This window comes from Leptonychotes weddellii, chromosome X (genome assembly GCF_054177405.1).
Source record: "Leptonychotes weddellii isolate Sample4059 chromosome X, ASM5417740v2, whole genome shotgun sequence".
Lineage (NCBI taxonomy): Eukaryota > Metazoa > Chordata > Mammalia > Carnivora > Phocidae > Leptonychotes > Leptonychotes weddellii.
In genome coordinates, this window is record NC_138385.1 from 56395802 (window position 1) to 56420603 (window position 24802).

The 24802-nt window shown below is 36.9% G+C and overlaps 2 protein-coding genes across 2 annotated transcripts in view; one reads left to right on the top strand and one right to left on the bottom strand.

The window, feature by feature from the left end:
• Positions 1–18031, bottom strand: part of CHIC1 (cysteine rich hydrophobic domain 1) — a 63313-nt gene extending 45282 nt beyond the window's left edge. The window contains exons 1-2 of the mRNA XM_006733687.3: positions 17701–18031; positions 498–552 (exon numbers count right to left, since the gene is read on the bottom strand). Coding sequence (XP_006733750.1) covers positions 498–552; positions 17701–17990 — 345 coding nt within the window. The 5' untranslated portion in view covers positions 17991–18031. The remainder of the gene's footprint in view (positions 1–497; positions 553–17700) is intronic.
• Positions 18032–18035: 4 nt separating this feature from the next.
• Positions 18036–24802, top strand: part of NAP1L2 (nucleosome assembly protein 1 like 2) — a 133201-nt gene continuing 126434 nt past the window's right edge. Inside the window, exon 1 of the mRNA XM_006733692.3 lies at positions 18036–18091. The gene's annotated coding sequence lies outside the window, so the exon portion shown is untranslated. The remainder of the gene's footprint in view (positions 18092–24802) is intronic.

The window sequence follows — 24802 nt, forward strand, 5'->3', positions numbered from 1 at the left end:
AGAGGAACCAGGGAATAGAAAGGTACTAATTTATTGCAGCGAGTCCAATTTTAGAAACTCAAACTATCTAAAAGGTAGAAAAATGTCTGACCAAACATTTGATTCTTTCGATGTATAACAAATCATACTGCAGGACACTTTAAAAATAATAGAGTGATACAAAGTCAAACAATGATAACTTTGTTAACTCTAAAGACATTGGGATTACGGACCTAAATGAAAACAATTATAGCTACTAGTGCTGAGAATAAAGGGCAAAACTGGAAAAACTGAACAGATAAGCAAATAATGGCTGGCATTAATGTACAATGAGCAAGATAACTGGTCATAGGCTGGTAGTCATGGTGACAGCTTTCAGTCATTAATGACACAGCTTCCAAGTACCCTGGCTTCTTGTTACCATCATTACCGGGGAGCCAAAGCATTTGTCATAATACTGAATAAGCTATAAAACAATGCTTTTAGAATTGAAAAGTTCAAAGCAAACTCTCACTTACCTTCCCTGTTAGAACTGAGGGAAATTCAGTATCAAACTTGTTGCTCAAGCCAAACCTTAAAAACAAAGAACAAAATATATTCTACCCAGCATATTTAACTCTTTACCCCTTCCCTTTTTAAGTAACAAAGCCATGCATTTTTCATTTGATGTTGTGATTTAAAAATGTGTCCTAAAAATAATTTTATGATATTTACAGAAAACAAATCTTTGACTATTAATCTGAATTAATAGTAAAAGAAACTTATGGTGCAAATGTTAAAGTAGTATTCTAATTACATCCATGCATGATATGGGATTAAATAATAACAAATTAGAGTTGGAAATAAGATTTTTGACTGAAATGTTTCTGTTAAAACCCATTTTAGTTGATAACTATTAGAACTGGCTAATTGGTAATATGTAGGAGTGGATAATATTATTCTTTCTACTTTTATGTATATATGAAAATTTTTCTAATAAAAAACTAATATAACCTTTGGAGCTGTAGTTCAAAAACTTATGATCAGTTAGTATTCAGATACTCAAAGTTTGATCTTTATGAATGGCTTTCACGTATATGCTCAATTTGTTTTCAGAAAACAGGTCTCAGCCTTGAAAGCTCTGACTCAAGTAAGCTCACTGAAATCTGTTTTCAGAAGTCAAGATGAATTTTATGAGCCTTCATTCACCTACTTGTTGGTTTCAGTAGGGATAACAAAGGTCACTTCCTGCATCTTAGATGATATATCATAGTGACTATAATTTTATAGTATAGCATAGTATAGTATAGTAGATGATGGGTTGTAAGCAAAAATGAAGAAAAAAAAAAAACAGGAATGTTTATTGAGAACTCCTGGTGAGGTAGGCAATAATAGTAACAGCTACCAGTAAATATTCACTTACCATGAGTTAGACACTGTGCTAGATAAAATGTTACTTCTAAAGTTTACAACCCTACAGGAGTGGTATTGTCATCCCCCTCTTAAAAGATAAGGAAACTGACCCTCAGAAAATTTTTTTTTCGAAAGGTAATTAAGTGAGTTGCCCTAAGTCATATATCTAGTAAGGTGGGGAGGACCAAAATTCCAAATGCTGATCCCTAAGTTCTTTCTGTCCTGTATTGAGCTTTTTGAAAACAGAAACTATGCCTTATTTATTTTGTTATCTTTTTGTTTAGTAGCATAATGTAATCTAGTAGGTATTTAATAAAAGTTTGTTGAATAATAAGCTACAATACTGTTTGATTTGACTGACTTATGGTCCTTTGGTCTTATGGTCACATTAAAGATATGTTGAGAATCTAATGTCCTATTAAAACTATGTGGGAATAGCATATTCTCCTTGTATCATTTATGCTATAATAGCTCCTTTTCTGGGACACAAGCCCATCTTAAACATAAAAATTCTCTATACTTAGCAGCTAAGTATACTATACTTTGTGTATTTAAAATGTATTTTAAAACAACAAATTCTATGTTTTAAAATAGTTGAGACAATTAATTAGCAACCATAAAAAGACCTTAACTTCATTAAAAAATACTTAATTACTTCTCCAGGTATTAGTATATGTAATGAGAACATAATATTCTCATAATCATGTTCCCCATAGACACAGGATATAGCCAAACTGGAAAATAAGATAGTATACCCCTGTACATGAATTTTTATGGCAAATTTCATGTGCTGTTTGAGAAACTGACACTCCAGTATTAAATAATATTTGCAACTATGTACTAACTCAGCAATCAACAACATGACCAATATATAACACAGCAAGAAACATTCTTCATTTAAGTTATATGTAGCTAAATAGTGACCTCATCACTAGTCAAAAAGATGCAATTTAATTCATTATTCCACAAAGAGTAAATTCTTACTGTGTAACACAGAAATAAATACGGGTTTCATTTTTAAAAGGAAACATTATACACTTTAAAGTAGAGTTATATTTCCATATCTTGTCTAAACACCTTTTAGATGCAATGTCAATAACATGTTCCTGATTTAGAGTCTGGGAAGATGGCAGAGTAGGAGGATCCTAAGCCCACTTCATTCCACAGATACACCCAAGACAACAGCCATATCAGCGCAACGAACTAAGAAAACCACCCAAAGACTGGCACAACAGACTTTCCAGTTAATTGAAGAGAAGAGGCCACACTGAAAAGGGTAGGAATGGTGGAAACATGGTCAGGTATCAAGCTCCTGGTGAAACTAACCACAAATGGAAGGGACATCACAAGCACTGAGAAGGGAGAGGAGCAGACTCCCACCAAACACCCCCCACACAGGAATGTGCACTTGGAAGACAAGTCCCCAAAGTATTTGGCTTTGAAATGCAGTGGGGCTTAACTCTGGGTACTTTAAAAATCAGCAGGCTTTTGAGGCACCTGGCTTTTGAGATGAGCAGGCTCATCTGTTAAGAGTCCACCTCTTGATTTCAGCTCAGGTCATGATCTCAGGGTTGAAAGATTGAGTCCCACATTGGGCTCCATGCTCAGCATGGAACCTGCTTAAGTTCGCCCTCTCCCTCTGCCTCTGCCCCTCCCCTGCTCTCTCTCTCTCTCTCAAAAAAAATAAATTTAAAAAAATCAGCAGGCTTAGCTCTGGGAGAGACAGAGGGCAATAGGAAACTGAGCCCTTAAAGAGACAGTATAACAAACAACCCTGCTGAGATAAAGAAGTTTGAAAAGCACCTGGGTATACAGAAAGGAGATTTATTTACTAATCTCAGAATGTGTGCTAGAGGGGCAGGGATCTTTAGGAGACTTCTTCAAGAACAAAAGAGCTGGTGGGTACCGTCCCCACCTCCACCCTATCCCCAGCCCAGATACCAGGACACCTGCAGGAACCAGTGAGAACACTCTCCACCTACCTTGCTAACACCACACACCCTGCCTCTGTGTTCTCCTGTGGATCTACCCCATCCAACCTACCCCACTAGGCACACATCTGTCCAAAGCAGCTCCTGGCACATTTTATCCTGCAAGCAGCCCTGGCAAGGACCAGCACCACTCCAAAATGACTCCTGCCTGAGGAGAGGGGAAGATAAACCACACACCAGTTCAACTGCAGCCCCAGCAGCCAAACCTTATAACTGGCAGGAAAGAGAGAGTACCCTGTTGATCAGTACCTCTGCAGCCCCAGCAGATGAGCTGGGGGTAAGCATCTGATCTGCTGGCCCCGCCCACTGACAAAAACCTCTTAGGTTTACAGAGAGCCCTGTAGTTTGGGGTCACTGCAGCCCCAACACATGGACTAGAATAGGCATTTGGTTTGAATGCAGGCCCCACCTACCAACAAAAGTCTCTCCAGGGATAACACAGGGAGAGTGCCCTGGAGTTTGGTGTGACCACAATACCAGCAAACAAGCAGAGGGCAGACATCTAGTCTGACTGTTGATACCCCCCAACTATCAGCCCAGAGTAGCTCCAGACTAGCCCCTTAACAGCACAGAGACCAAACCCTGCCCAGTGCACACACAACAGGCAAAATGGGCCATTGTGGCCAAGTGGACTGAAGGCAAATGCTGCCCACCCAGCCACAACAGTAGGGCACACACAACCCACACAGGAGACACCCCTGAAATATCTGGTTCTGGTGAACAGGGGACATTGTGCTACAAGGCACAACAGGACCTCTTCTTCATAAGGCCACTACCTTCAAGATCAGGAGACGTAACTAACTTTCCTAATGCATAGAAACAAACACAGAGAGACAAAATGAAGAACCAGAGGAATATGTCCCAAGTGAAAGAACAGGACAAAACCACAGCAAAATAGCTAAATGAAAGGAGATAAGCAATAAGCCTGATAAACAATTCAATGTAATGGCTATAAAAATATTTACTGGACTTGAGAAAAGAGTGGAGGGTCTCAGTGAGATCTTCAACAAAGAGATAGAAAATATAGAAAAGAACCAATCAGAAATGAAAAACTCAATAACTGAAATAAAAATACACTAGAGGAAATCAACAGCAGATCAGAGGCAGGAGAATTTATCATCTACCTAGAAGACAGAATAATGGAAAGCAACCAAGCTGGACAGCAAAAAGAAAAAAAAAATTAAAACTGACAGTAGATTAAGAGAACTCAGTGACATCATCTAGTATAATAACATTCATATTATAGGGATCCCAAAAGGAGAAGAGAGAAAAGGGAGCAGAAAATTTATTTGAAGAAATAAGCTGAAAACTTCCTTCATCTGGGGAAGGAAACAGATATCCAGATATCCAGATCCAGGAGGCACAGAAAGTCCCCAACAAAATCAACCAAAGGAGGTGCACATCAAGACACATAATAATTAAAATGTCAAAAAGTAGTGATAAAGAGAGAACTTTAAATGAAACAGAAAAGAAAAGAGTTACACACAAGGGGAACCCCATAAGGCTATAAGCTGATTGTTCAGCAGAAACTTTATAGGCCAGAAGACAGTGGCATGATATATTCAAAGTGCTGAAAAGAAAAAATGTGCAACCAAGAATACTTTACCCAGCAAGGATATCATTCAGAATAGAAGGAGAGGTAGTTTTCCAAACAAAACTTAAAGGTGTTCACCATAACTAAACCAGCCTTACAAGAAACATTAAAGGGAATTCTCTGAATGGAAAGAAAAGGCCATTATCAGGAAAGAAAATTGTGAAAGGAAAAATTTCACAGGTAAATACCAACATAATAAAAGTAGTTGATTAATCAGTTATAAAACCAGTATGGAGATTAAAGCACAAAAGCAGTAAAATCAATATTATCAATAAAAAATCAGGGAAAGGTTTTATAAAATCAAAGGATGTAAAGTATGATATCATATAGCTAAAACATGAGGGGAGGAATAAAAATTTAGTGCTTTTAAAATGGCTTCAAACTTAAGCAAACATCAACTTAATATAGATTGCCATGTGCATGTTATGTATGAACCTAACAGTAACCACAAATGAAACATCTGTAATAGATATGCAAAAAATAAAGAGAAAAGAATCTAAGCACATCACTAAAGAAAGCCACCAAACCACAAGAGAAGAGAGCAAGACAAGAAAGGAACAGAGAAGGGGTGCCTGAGTGGCTCAGTTTGTTAAGCATCTGCCTTTGGCTCAGGTCATGATCTCAGGGTCCTGGGATGGAGCCCTGCATCAGACTTTCTGCTCAGTACAGAGCCTGTTACTCCCTCTTCCTCTGCCCCCCCACTTGTGCTCGTGTTCTCTCTCACTTTCTATCTCAAATATATATATATATATATATATATATGTATATATAAAGAAAGGAACAGAGAAGAACTATAAAAACAATAACACAAGTAATAAAATGGCAATAAGTACATATTTATCAATAACTACTTTGAATGTAAATAGACTAACTGCTCCAATCAAAAGACATAGGGTGACTGAATGGATAAAAAAGCAAGACCCATCCATATGCTGCCTACCAGAGACTCACTTCAGACCTAGAGACACATGCAGATTGAACATGGAGGAATGGAAACACATTCACCATGCAAATGGAAGTGAAAAGAAAGCTGGGGTAGCAATACTTATATTGAACAAAATAGGTATTAAAACAGGCTGTAACAAGTGACAAAAAAGGAAACTACATAATGATAAAGGGAACAAAGCAACAAGGTAATATAACAACTGTAAGTATTTTTGCACCCAATGTGGGAGCACCTAAATACATGAGGCAACAACTATCAACAGACACAAAGGAAGAAACTGACAGTGATACAATACTGGGGGACTATAATACCCCCTTACATTAATAGATAGATCATCCAGACAGAAAATCAATAGGGAAACAGTGACTTTGAATGACACATTGGACCAGATGGACCTAACAGATATATTCAGAACATTCCACCCAAAAACAGTAGAATACACATTCTTTTCAAGTGCATATGGAACATTCTCCAGAATAGATTACATGTTAGGCCACAAAACAGTCTCAATAAATTAAAAAAGATTAAAATATCATGCATCTTTTCTGACCACAGGATATGAAACTAGAAATCAATCACAAGAAAAAATCTGGAAAGAATACAAATATATGGAGGCCAAATAACATGCTACTAAACACTGAATGGATCAACCAAGAAATCAGAGGAAATAAAAAAATACACTGAGAAAATGAAAATGAAACTGTAAGGGTGGGATGCAGCAAAAGCTGGTCTAAGAGGGAAGTTTATAGCAATACAGGCCTACTTCAAGAAGCAAGGAAATCTCAAATAAACAATGTAACCGTACACCTAAAGGATCTGGAAAAATAAGAACAAAGCTCAAGGTCAGTAGAAGGAGAAATGATACAGTGTAGAGCAAAAGTGAAAAAAAAAGAATAGAGTTTAGGGCACCTGGGTGGCTCAGTTGGTTAAGCATCTGCCTTTGGCTGAGGTCATGATCCCAGAGTCCAGGGATTGAGCCCCATGTCGGGCTCCCTGCTCAATGGGGAGCCTGCTTCTTCCTCTCCCTCTGCCCCTCCCCCCATTCGTGTGCTCTCTCTCTCGCTCTGTTCTTGCTCTTAAATAAATAAATAAAACCTTAAAAAAATAAGAGTCTTAAAAAAATAATGGAAGCAATCATTGGAACCAGGGGTTGATTCTTTGAAAAGATCAAGAATATTGATAAATCTTTAGCCATATTCATAGAAAAAGGAAGAGAGAGGGCATAATTAAATAAAATCAGAAATGAAGGGGAGAAATAACAACTGACACCACAGAAATACAAAGGATTATAAGAGAATATTATGAAAAATTATTTGCCAACAAATTGGACAAGCTAGAAGAAATGGATAAATTCCTAGAAACATGTAACCTTCCAAAACTGAAGCAGAAAGAAACAGAAAATTTGACAAACCAATTACTAACAATGAAATTGGTTCAGTAATAATAAAAAAACCCCAACACACAAAAATCTGGAACCAGATGTATTCACAAGTGAATTCTACCAAAAATTTAAAGAAAAGTTAATACCTATTCTTTACAAAGTATTACAAAAGATAGAAGAGGAAGTAAAGTTTCCAAATTTATTCTACAAGGCAAGCATTACTCTGATACCAAAAACAGATAAAGACACTACAAAAAAAGAGAGAAAACTACAGGCCAATATCTGATAAACACAGATGCAAAAATCCTTGATAAAATAATAGCAAACTGAATCCAACAATACCTTAAAAAAATCATTCACCACAATCAATTGGGATTTATTACAGGGATGTTTAAATGTGGTTCAATGTTTGCAAATCAATCAATGTGCTATATCACATCAGCAAGAGAAAGGATAAAAACTATACGATTATCCCAATAAATGCAAAAAAAGCATCTGATTAAGTACATTTCCTCATGATAAAAATTCTCAACAAAGTAGGTTTAGAGGAACACACCTCAACATCATAAAGGCCATGTATGAAAAACTCACAGCAAACATCATACTCAATGGTGAAACACTGACAGCTTTTCCTCTCAGATCAGGAACAAGAAAGAGATGTCCACTCTTATCTCCTTTATTCAATATAGTACTAGAAGTTCTAGCCACAGCAATCAGACAAGAAACAAAAGGCATCCATATTGGTAAGCGAGACTTAAAACTTTCCCTATTTGCAGATGATATGATACTATATATAGAAAACCCTAAAGATGTCACCAAAAACCTACTATAACTGCTTAATGAATTCAATAAAATCACAGAATACAAAATAAATATACAGAAATCTGTTGCATGTATACACTAATAATGAAAGTAACAGAAAGAGAGATTAAGAAAATAATCCCAATTACTATACACCAAAAAGAATAAAATAGCTAGGAATAAACTGAACCCAGGAGGTGAATGACCCATACTCAGAGAACTGATACACTGATGAAAGAAATTTGAAGAGGTCATAAACAAATGGAAATATATTTCATACTCACAGCTTGGAAGAACCAATATGGTTAGAATATCCATGCTACCCAAAACAATCTACAGATTTAATGCAATCCCTATTAAAATACCAGTAACATTTTTCCACAGAACTAGAACAAATAATTTTAAGATTTGTATGGAACCACAAAAGACCCTGAAAAAAAAGAAGAAAAAAGAAAAAGAAGAACAAAACTGGAGTCATCACAATCCCAGATTTCAAGATATAATACAAAGTTGTAGTAATCAAAATGGTATGTTACTGACATAAAAACAGACACATAGATCAATGGTAAAGAATAAGAGCCCAGAAATAAACCCATGATTTTATGGTCAATTAATCTCCAACAAAAGAGGCAGGAATATACAATGAGAAAAAGACTCTTCAACAAATGGTGCTGGGAAAACTGGAGAGCTACATGCAAAAGAATGAAATTGGACCATTTTCTTACACCAGATCAAAAACAAACTCAAAATGGATTAAAGACCTAAATGTGAGATGCAAAACCATAAAATTCCTGGGAGAAAACACTGGCAGTAATTTTTTTTGACACTGGTCATAGAAACATTTTTCTAGATATGTCTCTTCTGGTAATGGAAACAAAAGCAAAAGCAAAATTAAACTACTGGGACTACACAAATAAAAAGCTTTTGCACAGTGAAGGAAATCATCAACAAAATTAAAAGGCAACCTAATGAATGGGAGAAGATATTTTCAAATGATACATCCAATGAAGGGTTAATATCCAAAATACGTAAAGAACTTACACAATTCAACACCAGGAAAACAAATCTGATTAAAAATGGGCAGAAGACCTGAACAGACATTTTTCCCAAGAAGACATATAGATGGCCAACAGACACATGAAAAGATGGTCAACATCACTAATCTCCAGGGAAATGCAAATTAAACTACAATGAAATATTACTTTACCCTTGTCAGAATGGCTAAAATCAAAGTGACAAGAAATAAAAAGTGTTGGCGAGGATGTGGAGAAAAAGGAACCCTCATGCACTGTTGGTGGGAATGCAGACTGGTGGCAGCCATTGTGGAAAACAGTGTGAAGGTTCCTCACAAAATTAAAAATAGAATTACCATATGATCCAGTAATTCCACTACTGTGTATTTAACCAAAGAAAACAAAACCACTAATTTGAAAAGATATATACACTCCATGTTTATTGTAGAATTATTTATAAGAACCAAGAAATGGAAACAACCCAAGTATCCAGCAATAAGTGAATGGCTAAGAAAGATCTCTTTCTCTCTCTCTCTCTCTCACACACACACACACACACACACACACACACACTGGAATATTACTCAGCCGTAAGAAAGAATGAAATCTTGTCATTTGCAACAACATGGATGGACCTAGAGGGTATAATGCTAAGTGAAATAAGTCAGCCAGAGAAAGACAAATAACATGATTTCACTCATATGTGGAATTTAAGAAACATCACAAATGAACAAACAAAGGAAAAAGGAGACAAACCAAAAATAGACTGCTAAATACAGAGAATAAACTGGTGGTTGCCAGAGGGGAGGTGGGTGGGGGGTAGGTAAAATGAATAAAGGGGATTAAGAGTACACTTATCTTGATGAGGTATGAGAATGTATAGAATTGTTGAGCACTGTATTATACACCTGAAACTAATATAACATTGTATGATAATTATATGTCAATAAAAAAACCATGTTCTTACCTCCATTAGAGATTGCTGCCATTATAGATTTTCCAAGCTGCCCTTCTTTTACTACTTGAAATACTTGAAAGATGTATCTTTCAAGATATATGGAATATTTTTATTATTTTAAAAATTCTGAGCTTTGCTATTCTCTTTGCATTTACCACTGAGCAAGTGAACTTTCCTGTTTCCATTTCCTTAATATTCCCTCCTTTCTTAACGGTTTAGAATTTCCCTTATGATGCTGTCACTTTAGTGAAAATAATCTCTGAGTAAATTTATTCAGAAAGACAAGTTCATCATGTTTTATTTATTGCCAATTTTATGTTCTCTTCCTAGAACTTTTTCCCTTTACTTTGCAGCTTTGTCACACTGTTGATCACTCCCTAACACTCTCCCATCCTTTCACTCTCCTCTAACATTCTTGACTTTTCCAAAAGTTTAGCTTTTAGTCATCTGCTTGTCTTTCTAAGTGAACTTTAACTGTCCATCTATGTTTAGTAGCTTTGATATCACTTCTATGCTGATGACCATCAAATCTATATCTCTAGTTCTGCATTTTCCAACATTCTTTGGTCTCTAATTGCATACTAAAAATTTTGATTTAGATAAATGCTAAAAACAATATACCATCTCAAGTAAAACATGTCTAAAATTAAATGTTATCTTTTTACGGGAAACTAGCCCCCCTTTCAAATTTTTCATCTCTATCAATGACACATTGACTCTCTTTAACCTAGACCTTGGTATTGGTTTTGCACCTTCCTGGTCCTATTTTTTTGCACCTTGCTTGCTCTAAGGTGGCTCCAAATCCTGTTATTTGTTCCTTTGAAATCATTCTCATAATGATTCCTTCCCTTCCACTGCAACTGCTGTATTGGCTGTTGTCTTTGCTCAGGTGGTTCCTCTTGCTTCCCCTCCCTAGGTTAAATCCTATGCAACCTTCAAGGCTCAAGTCAAGTACCAACCCCTGCTGTAATACCTTGAATGTTCAAGCTTTTATGGATTTCCCCTTTCTCTGAATGCTCACAGCTGCTTCTAATCTGTACTATACAATTCGATAGTTAATAAAATATTTTTATTTTATTTTACTTTTTAAAATACTCCTTTAGAGCATATATATTTTTTAAATACTCCTACAGAGCATATATATATTTATGCTCCTTTAGAGCATAAATATATATATTTCTAAAGGTATAAATATAGGCAAATTAGGCTCGATACAGTCTCAAAATTTTGGCTAAAAGGCAGTAGCAATCCTATTCTTGCCTACCAGGGATTTCTTCTATCTTTCTTCATTAGAGACTCAGCACTTAAAAAGAATACTTAACTCAAATAACCTTAGGCATAACATTTCTCTTGATAGCTACTAGGAAAATGTTGAAATGGCTGCTGCTGAATAAACACCTCAGCTCTGTTTCATAAACAAACTATTAAGAACTGTGAGTCCACAGAGGTTAGACAAGATCATCTACCCATTACTGATTAGTGATAGGCATTAGCCAAGATGTGGGGTTTTTCAGCATTAGACAAATGGGCACTTGGGAACTTCTCACACTGTCCATTTTATCAGCTTCATTAAATATAGAGCCTATTATGTGTTTGAAGCTGTCCTAGCTGGTGGTTCCTAATGACTGTATTTTATCTGTCAAGTGTCTTCAGTACTTAAAATTTTTAATTTCTTGGATGATTCTTTGGAGTAAAGGAAACTGAGGCAAAGAAGAATGGGTCCTCTTAGTTGCTCTTCCCTCCTCTCTCCCTCCCACACCCTTCACTGTTTTTAATCCTTTTGGAAATGGCTACACACCAGCCTTTGAAAACCTATACAATTTAAACTTTATGTGTTCAGGTTGTTTAAGAAAACAGATCAAACAAATAAAATTCTGCCAACAAGAAACATGATTTCACTAGAAAACTATGTATTTATAGTAACAATTCTGAAGTGTATACATTGAACTTTATTTACTATATCATGAAAAAGAAAAGTCTATGCCATAAAATTCAAACATCTTTTCAAAAACATTATAGTTAAATCTCTCTAATATTTTATATGAAAATAATCATGTCTTGCCACACTGTAAAATGGCAAGTTACCATAGCTTCAGTATTCTAAAATCTTATAAAATATTTACCTTATACAAACACATATTAACAATGCATCACTATAATTCCTCAAAGACAACTGTTTATAGAAAAGGCATTCCATTAACTGACTTGAGAAGTATCAATAATTGTAGTCTAAGTATAATAATTGCTGTCCAAGTTTTTGGAGAAATGCACTGTTTGGCAAATTTGGCCATCTTTTTCAGTTCTATATGGAATAATTTTAGCTCTTATAGATTAATTTTAGTGAGACAATTTTATAAGAATTGGTAACCTATCATCTCTACTAACTTCTATACAGATCTACCATCAAGGGTACATATCTATATGTTGGTTTTTAAAAAGATTTTATTTATTTATTTGAGAGAGAGAGAGAATGTGTACACGAGCAGGGGCAGGGGGGGTGAAGGGGCAGAAGGAGAGGGAGAAGCAGACTCCCTGCTGAGCAAGGAGCCAGATGTGGGGCTTGATCCCAGGACCCCAGGATCATGACCTTAGTCAAAGGCAGATGCTTAACTGACTGAGCCACCCAGGTGCCCTTGTATGTTTTAAGTACTATAAAGAGTGTGATAATGCCTATAAATAAAAGATCTCAGGAGATACAATTATCCTTGTTTATCAATACATTGGATCCAAATACTTACCCTAGAAATATCAAGAAGAAAAGTGGCAGATACTAAGTTATATCACTCAGATGTATAGTATTTCTAAAACACTTAATATTTTCAAGAGGCATTTCATTATGTCTGTTTCTCTAAACTCAAATCTGTGGAGTTAATTTTGTCATATATTTTTTTAATTTGGAAAAAAATCCCCAAATACCCATTCATCTTCATCATCTTAGAATTAGAATTACAATTAGTGGGGTTATCTCATTCTACTTCTTAAAAAGTTATAATTAATTCCATGTTAAAAGATTAGTATCTTTTAAAAGTAACTAGAAAGCCAATGTGTTAAGATGATACAAATACACAGGGGTATTCTGATGCCTTAACAAAGATTTCAGAGGTAAGGCCATGCCATAACCCCCATCACTGGGACTGGTGATATTACTATACCCATATAGATCTTTGCTCAGAATCAGAAGTACTCTCCACAGCATGATTCAAGAAACTAGTATTTGTTGAGGGCCTAAAATATAGCATACATTATGGTAGGAATATTGAGTGTTACTAAAGTGAACCAATATTCCTTCAACTCACTTTTATTGATTGTCTACTTCATGGCAAGTAGTGTGCTAGGCCATGATGATTCAGAGGGAACTAAAAATTGTTCCTGCAATTGCAGCTTACAATTTAGTGGGGGCAGAGAAGACTTGCAGGAGGTGGTGACATATGGAGAGCCGGGGCAAGGGCAATGGATACTGGAATTCTAGATGGAGGTCCCAGCTTGAGCAGAGGCAAAGAGATAAGAAAGAGCATGCTATGAACAGGAAAATATAAGCCATAAGGGGAAATGTCAGCAGATTAGGCTGACAGACAGGCAGGGTCCAGTTCTATATACCATGTTATGGAGCTTAGATTCTATCCTGTGGGTTAAGGGAAAATCACAGAATAGTCTTAGGCAGTAAAGTGGCATCTCAATCTAGCAGCAAGCTGGGGAATGGATGTGAAGGTGACAAGGATGAAGGCAAGATGATTGGTTAGGGTGGTGAAACAGGCCTGAATCAGGGAAGTGCTGGTAGGGAGGAAAAGAAGAAATTTTTAGGTCATATATTATTAATACTTGCTGCTAAGTGTAAGTGAGAAAGAGGAACCAAAGATCAACAATGAGATAGGTGGAGATATATTTAACTGAGATGGAAAACACAGAAATAGGAGGGATTTTTCTGAGGGGTTGGGATGGAGGTGTAAGGGGGTGAGGGGTAGATAAATTCTGTTTTGAATATGCTGAACTTAGGATGACGGTGGGCTGTCAGGTGAGGAAGCCCAGGTGAAAGTCTAAGCAAAATGTGGTACAGAGATAAATATTTGGGAGATGTCAGATAATTGAAACCATGAGAATCTAGATGAGATCATCTAGGCAGAATAGGGAATGAGAAGAGTAGCAGGTTGAGAACAAAACCTCAGAGACCACTGGTATTCAAGGGCCAAGAGAGTAAGAGAAGCCCACGAATGAGAGAGTTGAAGAATCGCCAGAAAAATACAAGGAGACCCAGGAGAGTGAAGTGGCCAAGGAATTCCTAGGTTTGTTTGACTGGCAAAATGATTTTTACAAAATCAGAATTTGAATGCCTTTAGGCAAAACATATACCACCTTCCAGTTCAACAAAGACCCCATCATTACTCATGGTGCACCATTTTCTGTGACCTCTATTACCTCTGAAGGCTTGTGTGTTTGTGACCCCTAGAATAGAAGCCTCCAAAAAAGAGGGAGTCATTATAAGTGTCATATACAGCAGAGAGGACCAGAAAGACAGGGAATGAAAAATGCCCACTAATGTAGCAACAAGAGGGTCATGGTGATCTTAACAAGGCTAGTTCTTCCCCGCCCCTTAGGCTGTGGTCATGATGGCAGAATCCAGGTTACAGAGGGGTGAAAAGGAAATAGATATGGTGAATGTAGCTATTCTTAAGAAATCTGGAGAGGGAAGGAAGAAAGACAAGACAGTAGCTAAAGGGGAACATAGGCCTAGGAAAGCTTTGTTTTATTTTGTTTTTAAAGAAAGAGAAAAACTGTGAATATGTTTATAGGCTGATGCAGAGAGAGGTAATATTAGAGGGATGGGGCTGCCTGATGGAGCAAGATTTGGGAGGAGGCTGGAAGAGAAGGGTACAGAAGGCACAAGTGAAGTGGTACGCTTTGGACAAGTGAAGGAACTCCTTGACCTCTGAGGCTGGAAGAAGAGAGCATAAGAATTCAGATCTAATTAAGATCTAGTGCAGGTTTTTCAGCAGGAAAGCAACATGATTAAACTGTGTTTTAAGAAAATTAGTTTGGCACAAGCATGCGGAATGTATTGGGGTGGAGAGAGGTGGCAGACTGTTGCAATAATCCAAGCAGGAGTTGATGGCAACCTAAACTAGAGTGGTGCCAGTAGAAATGGAGGAAATGAAAAATCCAATAGACATTTCAAATATATGAGGACATAATTCTAGGACAGAGTGGCACTAGACAAGTCAAGGAAAAGGAAGAGTTGATATGACTCAAGGATTTGACATACTACCCCAGAAGATTAGAGTGGTGGGATCATGATCAGAAATGAGGCAACTGGAATGCACAGCCAATGTGGGGAGGGAAAATGATGGCTTAAGAAATACTGAGTTTGAAGCAATGGTTCTCAAATTTTAAACTTTGAAAAGAAACAAAGTCCTCTATAGAATAGACAACTGCACAGAGAATGGAAAAATAAGAGGTAGGAGAGAGTAAGAAATATTTCATTCAGATAGGACAACTCTAACACTCACATGCCAGAAAAAAATTTAACAGGAGCTGATTATTTTAATGTTTCAGAATTAGATTAACTGTTTCATAAGAATCATACTTTACCTGATAGAGGGGAAAGTTTCACTACCATAGAAAGGCCAGTTTCTCAGATTCAGTAAAACTTTCTCCTAAACATTTAATTTATTTTTCAGATCTCAGACATTTAAGATCAAATGTGCTTTTCAGTTGAGAGAATGTGTACAATACAACTAAATAATTTTTCCAAACGATATACGTTGGTTAGCGGTTCAAGTACTGGTTTGCTGCTTTTCAGGTTTTGGCTTCAATTAATACCGACAGTTACTTCCAGCACCACTACTTTGTACTCCTAATTCCAGAATTTTTAAGCTGGGAGGGACATTATACCTATCACAAAGCCCTGGATATGGCAAGTGTCAGTGCTTTGCTTTTAATTGAAAATAGGTTGATAAGTACTTCACCATGATTGTGTGAAGAGTAGAATGGAACCATAAGTAAGTTTCTGGTAACTTAAATTCTGTTTCCTTGCTCCTCCTCTGTTTTCTGAATGTTAGAAAATAAGGAGGGGGAGGAATGTTGGGAATATAAAGTTATAGACTGGAATAAAAAACCTTTTTCTGTTCAGTCACGTGAAATAATCTGCATGAAAGTAACCTTTGGTGCCAGAATCATAATTAGTTTGAGTAATAAATTGTCACCCTAGTGATGAAAGGAATAAAAGTAAAACAGCGCAGTAAGCTGGCATCTGATCATTGTAGGCTAGCTGCAAAATTCTTGGGCCAAGAAAAATTGTATTAAAATAATTCCCTAACCAAAAAGTAGGTCTAAAAATCTTCCCAAACTCTTCCACAATTTCAAAATCTTCCTTAATATATTTTATGCAAAGATCACAAAAGTATATTACAATCAAAATATTTAACATGTTAAAATTAAAAGCTAACATGATGGGGGGAGGTGTTGCGTATTATAATACATGATTTCTGATAATTTGAACTCAATTGAAAGTCAAAGGGACTAGGTGAGCTATTATCAAAATTAGAGGCAGTGATATGAAAATGCAGGAAAAGACAGCATAGTTAAGAGGATGAACACGACACACACTCAAACTTCCAAGCATTTACAGCCCAAGCACATAAAAAAGAAAAGGCACTCTTCAAAGCCCAGAGAGCCATTAAAATTTTCTTTTGCTTTGCAACTACTATGCTATGAGGTCTCTCCTCCTTTTATTTTCTCAAATATGATCCGATATTTCAATTTTTTAAAAAAGTCACTCTGCATAGGTTTTCAAAAAAAATCAACCTCAGCTCCTGGGGGAATAATTTCCATAAGTATTTCATGTCTGCATATTTAATGTTTGGGCATACAAAATCTCCTATAGGTATCTTAACTTATCTCAGAGCTGAAAGGCTTTGGAAACCATCTACCCCACACCCCTCATTTTTACAGATGGAGAAATTAAGGCCCAGAAATAGGAAGTAACCTGAGCAAGGTCACAGGGCCAGTAAGAAGCAAAGCTGGGACCAACGTCCAAGAGCCCTCGCTCTCAATCTATTGCTCCCTTACTTTTCACAACTGCCTCCTAATCTGAACTTCTAATTGTGTGATATTTAATGAATGTCAGAATGAGTTATCAAGACATGGAAAGGATTATTATATTCATTCATATAAGCATTAGATAAGAAGAATGGAGGAATGAATATGTGGGTGGGTATTCTATAATATTATTCACAAAACATATCATGTTTCTGTTTTGGAGAATCCAAGCCTAGGTCTTGTCACATGTCACAGCAGTCACCGTGTTCCACTACACACCAGTCTTCGCAGCAAAGAATCCTCTGGTACATCCTGCAGTTTAAAGCATACACAGAAGCAAGGAGACTCACCTCTACTCCAATCCCTCTGGCTCTCAAACCTCTAACCTCCCTGTCCTATACGCACTCTTTACTTGATGTTGGTGCATCACATTTGCATTCTCCTCACTTCCTTTACACCTATCTCCCTCGGTTTCTCCATTTAGACCAGGTGTCCTTTTCTAACTGCATGCCTCAGTCAGCCCTCCCCCACCCCATAGGCCCCTCGACCACTTTCTCATTCCTCTGTCGACAAATCTCAGCGTTTTCAAACCCCATGGCCCCCTCTTGCTTACACAGTGATGTGGCCGGCGCCCCGCACCAATACAGGATCGGGGGCATATCTCCGCAGATGCTCCTCACTCACTACCCGAGGCGGGGGCGGCGTCTCTTCCTCCTCCTCTTCTTCTTCTTCCTCATCCTCCTCTTCTTCCTCGTCCTCCTCATCTTCCTCGTCGTCGTCGGGCCCCGATACCGACGACGACGACGACGGCGACGACGACGACGTTGCCGCTTCTTCTTCCTCCTCCTCCTCCAGTTCCGAGATGGTGTCGAACTCCGCCATGTTGGGCAGCAGGATGCTCATCACGTGACCTCTCGATCGCCGCCACCCTCACGGAGAAGAGTTTGAACCTGCCGAGGTGCTGGAAGAGGAGGGGGAACGAAATGAAGAGAAAGAGGACCCGGGTAGGGACAGGATTTGAAGAGATGCGCCTGCGTGTTGGGGCAGACGGGGGAGGGGGGTTGGAGGCGGGGGCACGAGGGAGAGAGGAGCAAAATCAGTCTACGCTTGCGCGGCTCTAAGGGCAGGGGGGCGTTAGAGGTGAACTCCCAGGGAATTATCGAGACCCGGTCTGCGGGTTCTGTGTTTAATACTGCTCTTTGGGCTTGAGCTGCTTGGGGCCGGGGGACATACCTTCTGGCTTTATTTCCTATTAATTAGTCGTGGGTATTATTAACCACACACCCCCACGCAGTGCGGGGAATGCATATTCTATAACGTGAAGTTAGAACTTTGCCCCAGATATCACAAGGTATATACGAATCCCTTGCGTTTGTTTGTTCAGCATTACAGTTTAAAAGACTTTTGCATCAGAATTTTGCCACCCTGGGAGGCATTTTTATTAACATTTTACTGAAGAGGAAACTTTCTATTACTACTTCTCCTACTGTAATACTTAATAAAAGACTTCGTGTCTGGGACTGTGCTAAGCACTCTTTGTGTATATCCCATTTAATACTTCACAACTGCATGGGATGTGTACCAGAATGATCTCGCTTTACAGATGGGAGACTTAGATGCACGGAAGATAAGCAACGTGCCCAAGGTCATGGAGTTACTAAATGGCAGACCTGGTTTTAAACTTGGGAATCTCTTCTGATTTCAAAAGCCCGGTACTCTTAACCAAAGGGCTACACTGCCTGAAGTTGTTTGCAAAGGTTTTGTAGAGTGGTGCCTTTGGGCTGTTTCTTGAAGGATGTTTGAAGTTTGGAGGTTTTTTTGGTTTTTTTGTTTGTTTGTTTGTTTGGTTGGTTTTTTTTTACAGGGGAGAAGGGCATGGAGGGGGTGGAGGGAGTATTCCAACCTAAGGAATGATTAATTAATACCATCCATCTTCCAGACACTGATCTAGTCTCTTTCATGTACACTATCTCAGTTAACCCTTAAACAATCCTGTGAGGTAAGCATCATCATATCTATTTTATAGCTGGCAAAACTGAATCTCAGGAAGTTTAAGTAATTTATTAAGGTCTGTGGAAGGTTTTGTCCAAAATTTTCCATTTCAAATATTTTTTCCTATCTTCTTCACACCAACTAAAATGTTGTAGAGATCACATATTTTGAGTTTCCAATCCATGTGTCAAACTAATACTTAGCAGCAGCACAGAAATCCTTGTCATAATTCAGGGATCATTAAGACAGTAAAGTCATGTAGCTGCTAATTAATAAAACAAATCCTGTAATCCAGGTATTTTAATATCAGCTTCACTGCTCTTTATGCTACACTACAGCTCCATCCCAATTCGTTGGTGAGACTGAGGAAACAGATATAACTGCGCTTTATTTTTCTAAAGATTTATTCATTTATTAGAGAGAGAGAGAGCGAGAGCAGGGGGAGGGGCAGAGGGAAAGAATCTTCAAGCAGACTCCAAGTTAAGTATGGAGCCGGCATGGGGCTCGATCCCATGACCCATGAGATCATGACCTGAGCCGAAACCAAGAGTCAGTCCCTTAACCGACTGAGCCACCCAGGCACCCCATAACTGTACTTTAATTTAATATGAGTATTATGCTAGCAGTACAGCAATATAAACAAAGCATTTAGGATGCATGAGGGAAGAAGAAATTAGTTTTGTAAGTGGCACTGTTCAAACCATTATTATTATCAATAAGTTTGTGTTATTAAGGTGAAAAAATGTTTTGTACTCAATACCTTAATTATTTAGAAACTTTAAAAATAGTGCTATGGTGAGCGCTGTGAATTGTGTTAAGACTGATGAATCACAGATCTGTACCCATGAAACAAATAATACATTATATGTTAATAAAAAATATGTTGCAACACTATCAATAAGCAACAAAATTTAATTTTTATAGTATAGAGAAATTTACTAGTCTAAAAATATTTTACAAGAGCCTTCTGATAAGACAGATACAATATATCTGCTTTTCTTGGATATTAATAAAAACATGTCATATGTCATTTATGGGAATGAAATACTTTAGACTTAAGATCAAATCAATATTTCACACCAGTTCTTCCCTTTCAAAAAGCAAAAAGTCATAGGCAATACTAAAAATCTTCCAAACATGTTATGTTATCCATAAAAGTCCACTCAGTCCCTGACTAGAGGGGAGTATTTTGCTGATTACTACTTAAATGGTAGTTTCTCCTTTTCACCAGTCAGGATTAGGCTAAGAAGGGATATTTGAAGGAGATAAAGGGAAAGGAGTATAAAGGGCGAACTTTGTGATAAGTGCAAGTGAGATACTGGAACTATGGTAAAAGTGGAGAAATGATGGCTGTGGAGGATGGGTGAGGAGGAGAGGGAGGGGCAAATTATACTGCCAAAATGGAGAGTGGTCTCTGACATTTAGTCAGATGTCAAAAAAAGAACAAAGCAATGCTATTGCTTGGAGAAACTCACAAGTATGGTCTGCTTTCTTGCATATACACTGTGCTGAAAATGCATATATAATTCCAAAAGTAATTTTTTTTGCTGATCCATAGGAGAATTTGGAATTGGGCAAACCAAGAAAAACACCTTTTGTCAGTAAACACAAGGAGTGACATGATTTTTATTTTTTTAAGATTTTATTTATTTATTTGACAGAGAGAGACAGAGCGAGAGAGGGAACACAAGCATGGGGAATGGGAGAGGAAGAGGGAGAAGCAGGCCTCCTGCTGAGCAGGGAGCCCGATGCGGGACTTGATCCCAGGACTCTGGGATCATGACCTGAGCCGAAGAAGGCAGACGCTTAACGACTGAGCCGTGATTTTTAAATGATAGTTTAGCAACCATCAAGAATACTAAGGCTAGGAGTGGGTGCAGAAGAAAGCAGGCCATATAACTTTCTGTCTAATGAGCTAAGCAGGGCATGGGGGTAATTACCCTGTCTGATGGATGGGGACCTGAGGCAAGGGGTTGCAGGTTTAACCATCTGTTCAATCTTAGAACAGCTGAAAAGAAATGTAACTTTTAAAAGAATCCTCCCTCCCTCCCTCCCTCCCTCCCTTCCTTCTTTCCTTCCTTCCTTTTCTCTCTCTCTAAGTGTACAATTCAGTGATTTTAGTAAATTTACAGAATTGTGCACCTATCACTACAAACTAATTTTAGAACATTTCTGTCACACCCAAAAGAAATCACTATCTCATTTTCAGTCATTCCCCATTCTGACCCTTAGCCCCAGGCAATAATTAATCTACTTTTTATCCATGTTGTATCTTGTATAAGTACTTCATTCCTTTTAATTGAAAAATAGTATGCCATTGTAAAGATATATCACATTTTGTTTATCCATTCACCAATTGATGATATTTGGGTTGCTTCCACATTTTGGATATTATGAAAATAATGCTATGAAAATTCACATACATGTCCTTGTGTGAACATAGGTTTTAATTTCTCAAGGGTGGATACCTATGAGTGGAATTACTGGGTCATATGGTAAGAATGTTGATTTTAAGATAACTGCCAAACTATTTTTCAAGGTGGATCAATCAATTTGCATTCCCACTAGCAAGGTATGAGAGTTCCATTTTCTCCACATTCTCTCCAACATCTGTTATTTTCTTTTTGATTAGAGCTATTCTTGTGGGAATGAAGTGTATCACATTGTAGGTTTATTTTATATTTCTCTAATGACTAATGATGTTGAACATCTTTTCATGTGCTTGTTTTTCATTTATATACCTTCTTTGATGAAATGTCTATTCAAATCTTTTGCCCCATTTATTAAACTTTTTTTCAAGATAATTAGAGATTCACATATAATTGTAGGAGCTAATACAGACAGGTCCTGTTTACACTTTACTCAATATTTCCCAATGATAACATCTTGCGTAACTATAGTTCACTATCACAACCACAAAATTGACATGATACAATCTACCCATCTTACTCAGAGTTCCACAGTCATACATGGATTCATTTGTATGTATGTGTGTGTGAATTTAGTTCTATGCAATTTTACCACAGGCATAGGTTCATATGACTACCACCATAGACAAGATCAAGAACAGTTACTTCACCACAAGGATTCATCCTATTATCTTTTTTTTTTATAAAGATTTTATTTATTTATTTGAGAGGGAGAGAGAGAGAGCAAGCAAGCGAGAGCACAAGAGCAGGGGGAGGGAGAAGCAGACTCCCCGCTGAGCAGAGACCCAGGACTCTGGGTCTGTGTCTGTCTGTGCCTGTGTCTGTAAAATTCTTAGGGTTTTCTACATATAAATTTATGTAATCTGTGAATGAACAGTTTTATCTGTTTCTTTCTAATCTGGATCTTCTCCCTCCCTCCCTTTTATCTTCTTCTTCTACTTCTCCTTCTCTTCTTTTTGCTTCTCTTTCTCCCTCCCCCCATCTCTGTCTGTTCCTTTTTAAAGGATTTCCAAAATTTAAATTAATTTTCAATTAAAAAATTTCAATTTCAATTTGAATTAAATTTTCTTCTGTTGTAGATTTCTAATTTAATTCCAGTGTGGTTTGAGGACATAAATTGTATGATATAAATCCTTTTAAATTTCCAGAGACTTGTTTTGTTGCTTTACCATATCATTTATTTTGAGAAAGTTTTATGTACATTTGAGAAGAATTTATATTCTGTTGTTATTGGTTGGATTCTAAAAATATCAGTTATGTCTACCTTATAGTTCTGTTTATGTCTTCTATATCCTTTTTGATATTCTGTCTCATTTTGCTGTCCATTACTTAGAATGGATCACTGAAATCTCCAACTATTATTGTTGAATTTTCCATTTTTTATTCATTTTTGTTAATTTTTGCTTCATGTAGTATGGGGCTCCTTTGTTAGGTACAGATATGTTTGCAGTAATTATATTTTCCTGATGGATTAATCCTTAGTCATTATGAAATATCCCTCTTTAGCTCAAGTAATAATGTTGGTTTATATTCTTATATTAATATGGACACTCCAGCTCTCTTATTGTTATTGTTGGCATCATGCTTTTTCTGTTCCTTTACTTTATTTTATTAAAAAATATTTTATTAAGATATAATTGACATATAACATGGTGTAAGTTTAAGGTGTACAACATATTGACTTGATAAATTTATATCTTAATAAGATTGCCACTGTAGCATTAGGTAATACCTCTATCATGCCACATAACTGTCATTTCTTCTAGTGGTGGGAACAATTAAAATCTAGTCCCTTAGAAATTTCAATGTTTATAATACAGTTTTGTCACTGTACTGTGTGTTAGATCTAATACACAGTCACAGTCTGTGTATTAGATCTCCAGATCTTACTTATTTATCAGTTGCAAGTATGTACCCTTAAGCAATATTTCTCCCATTTCCCCACTCCCAGCCCCTCATAACCATCAATCCACTCTCTGTGTTTTCAAGTTCAGTTTTTTTTTTAAAGATTTCATGTATAAGAGATACCATACAGTATTTGTTTTTCTCTGTCTGACTTATCTCACACAGCATAATGTCTTCAAGGTCCATCTCTGTTGTAGCAAATGGCAGAATTTCCTTTTTTCTCCTGGTTGAATAGTATTCCATTGTGTATACACCACATCTTCTTAATCCACTTGTCCATTGATGGACACATGTTTTCATATCTTTGCTATTTTGAATAATACTCCAATAAACTACATATATTTATTCAGTAACCTGTTTTCATTTCCTTTTGATGTATACCCAGAAGTGGGATTACTGGATCATATGCTATTTCTATTTTTAATTTTTTTGAGGAATTACCATACTATTCTCTATAGTGGCTGAACAAATTTTATAATCCCACCAACAGTACAAGGGTTCCCTTTTCTCCACTTCCTCACCAATACTTGTTGATTCTAGCGTTCTTGATGACCATTATTCTGACAGGTGTAAGGTAATACCTCACTGTGGTTTTGATTTGTATTTTCCTGATGATTAGTGACATTGAGTACTTTTTCATGTACCTGTTGACCTTTTGGATGTCTTATTTGGAAAAAAAATATCTGTGTAGTTTCTCTGCCCATTCTTCAGTTAGAATTTTGTTTTTTATTAAGTTGTATGAGTTCTTGAAAAATTTTGGATGTTTGCATAATTTGATACATAATTTACTTTTTGATAGCTTACTTTTTGATACATAATTGGCAAATACTTTCTTCCATCAGTAGGTTGCCTTTTCATCTTGTTGATTATTTTTTTGCAATGCAGAAACTTTTAAGTTTGATCTAGTCTTACTTGTTTATTTTTCTTTTATTGCCTGTGCTTTTGGTGTCATATCAAAAAAAAAAAATTGCCAAGACCAATATCATGAGATTCTTCCCTATGTTATCTAGAAGTTTTATGGTTTTAAATTTATGTTTAAGTCTTTAATCCATCCCAAGCCAATTTTTCTGAGTTGTGTAAGATAGGGGTCCAATTTCACATTTCTGTATGTGGTTATCCAATTTTCCCAGCACCATTTTTTGAAGATACTGCCTTTTCCACATTGGATATTCTTGGCTCCCTTATTAAATATTAGTTTACCATGCATGTGGGGGTTTAATTCTGGTCTCTTTATTCTATTCTATTGATCTATGTGTCTATTTTTATGCCAGTACCATATGTTTTAATTACTGTAGCTTTGTAATATAGTTTGAAATCAGGAAGTGTGATGACTCCAGTTTTGTTCTTTCTCATTATTGCTTTGGCTATTTTGGGTCTTCTATAGTTCCA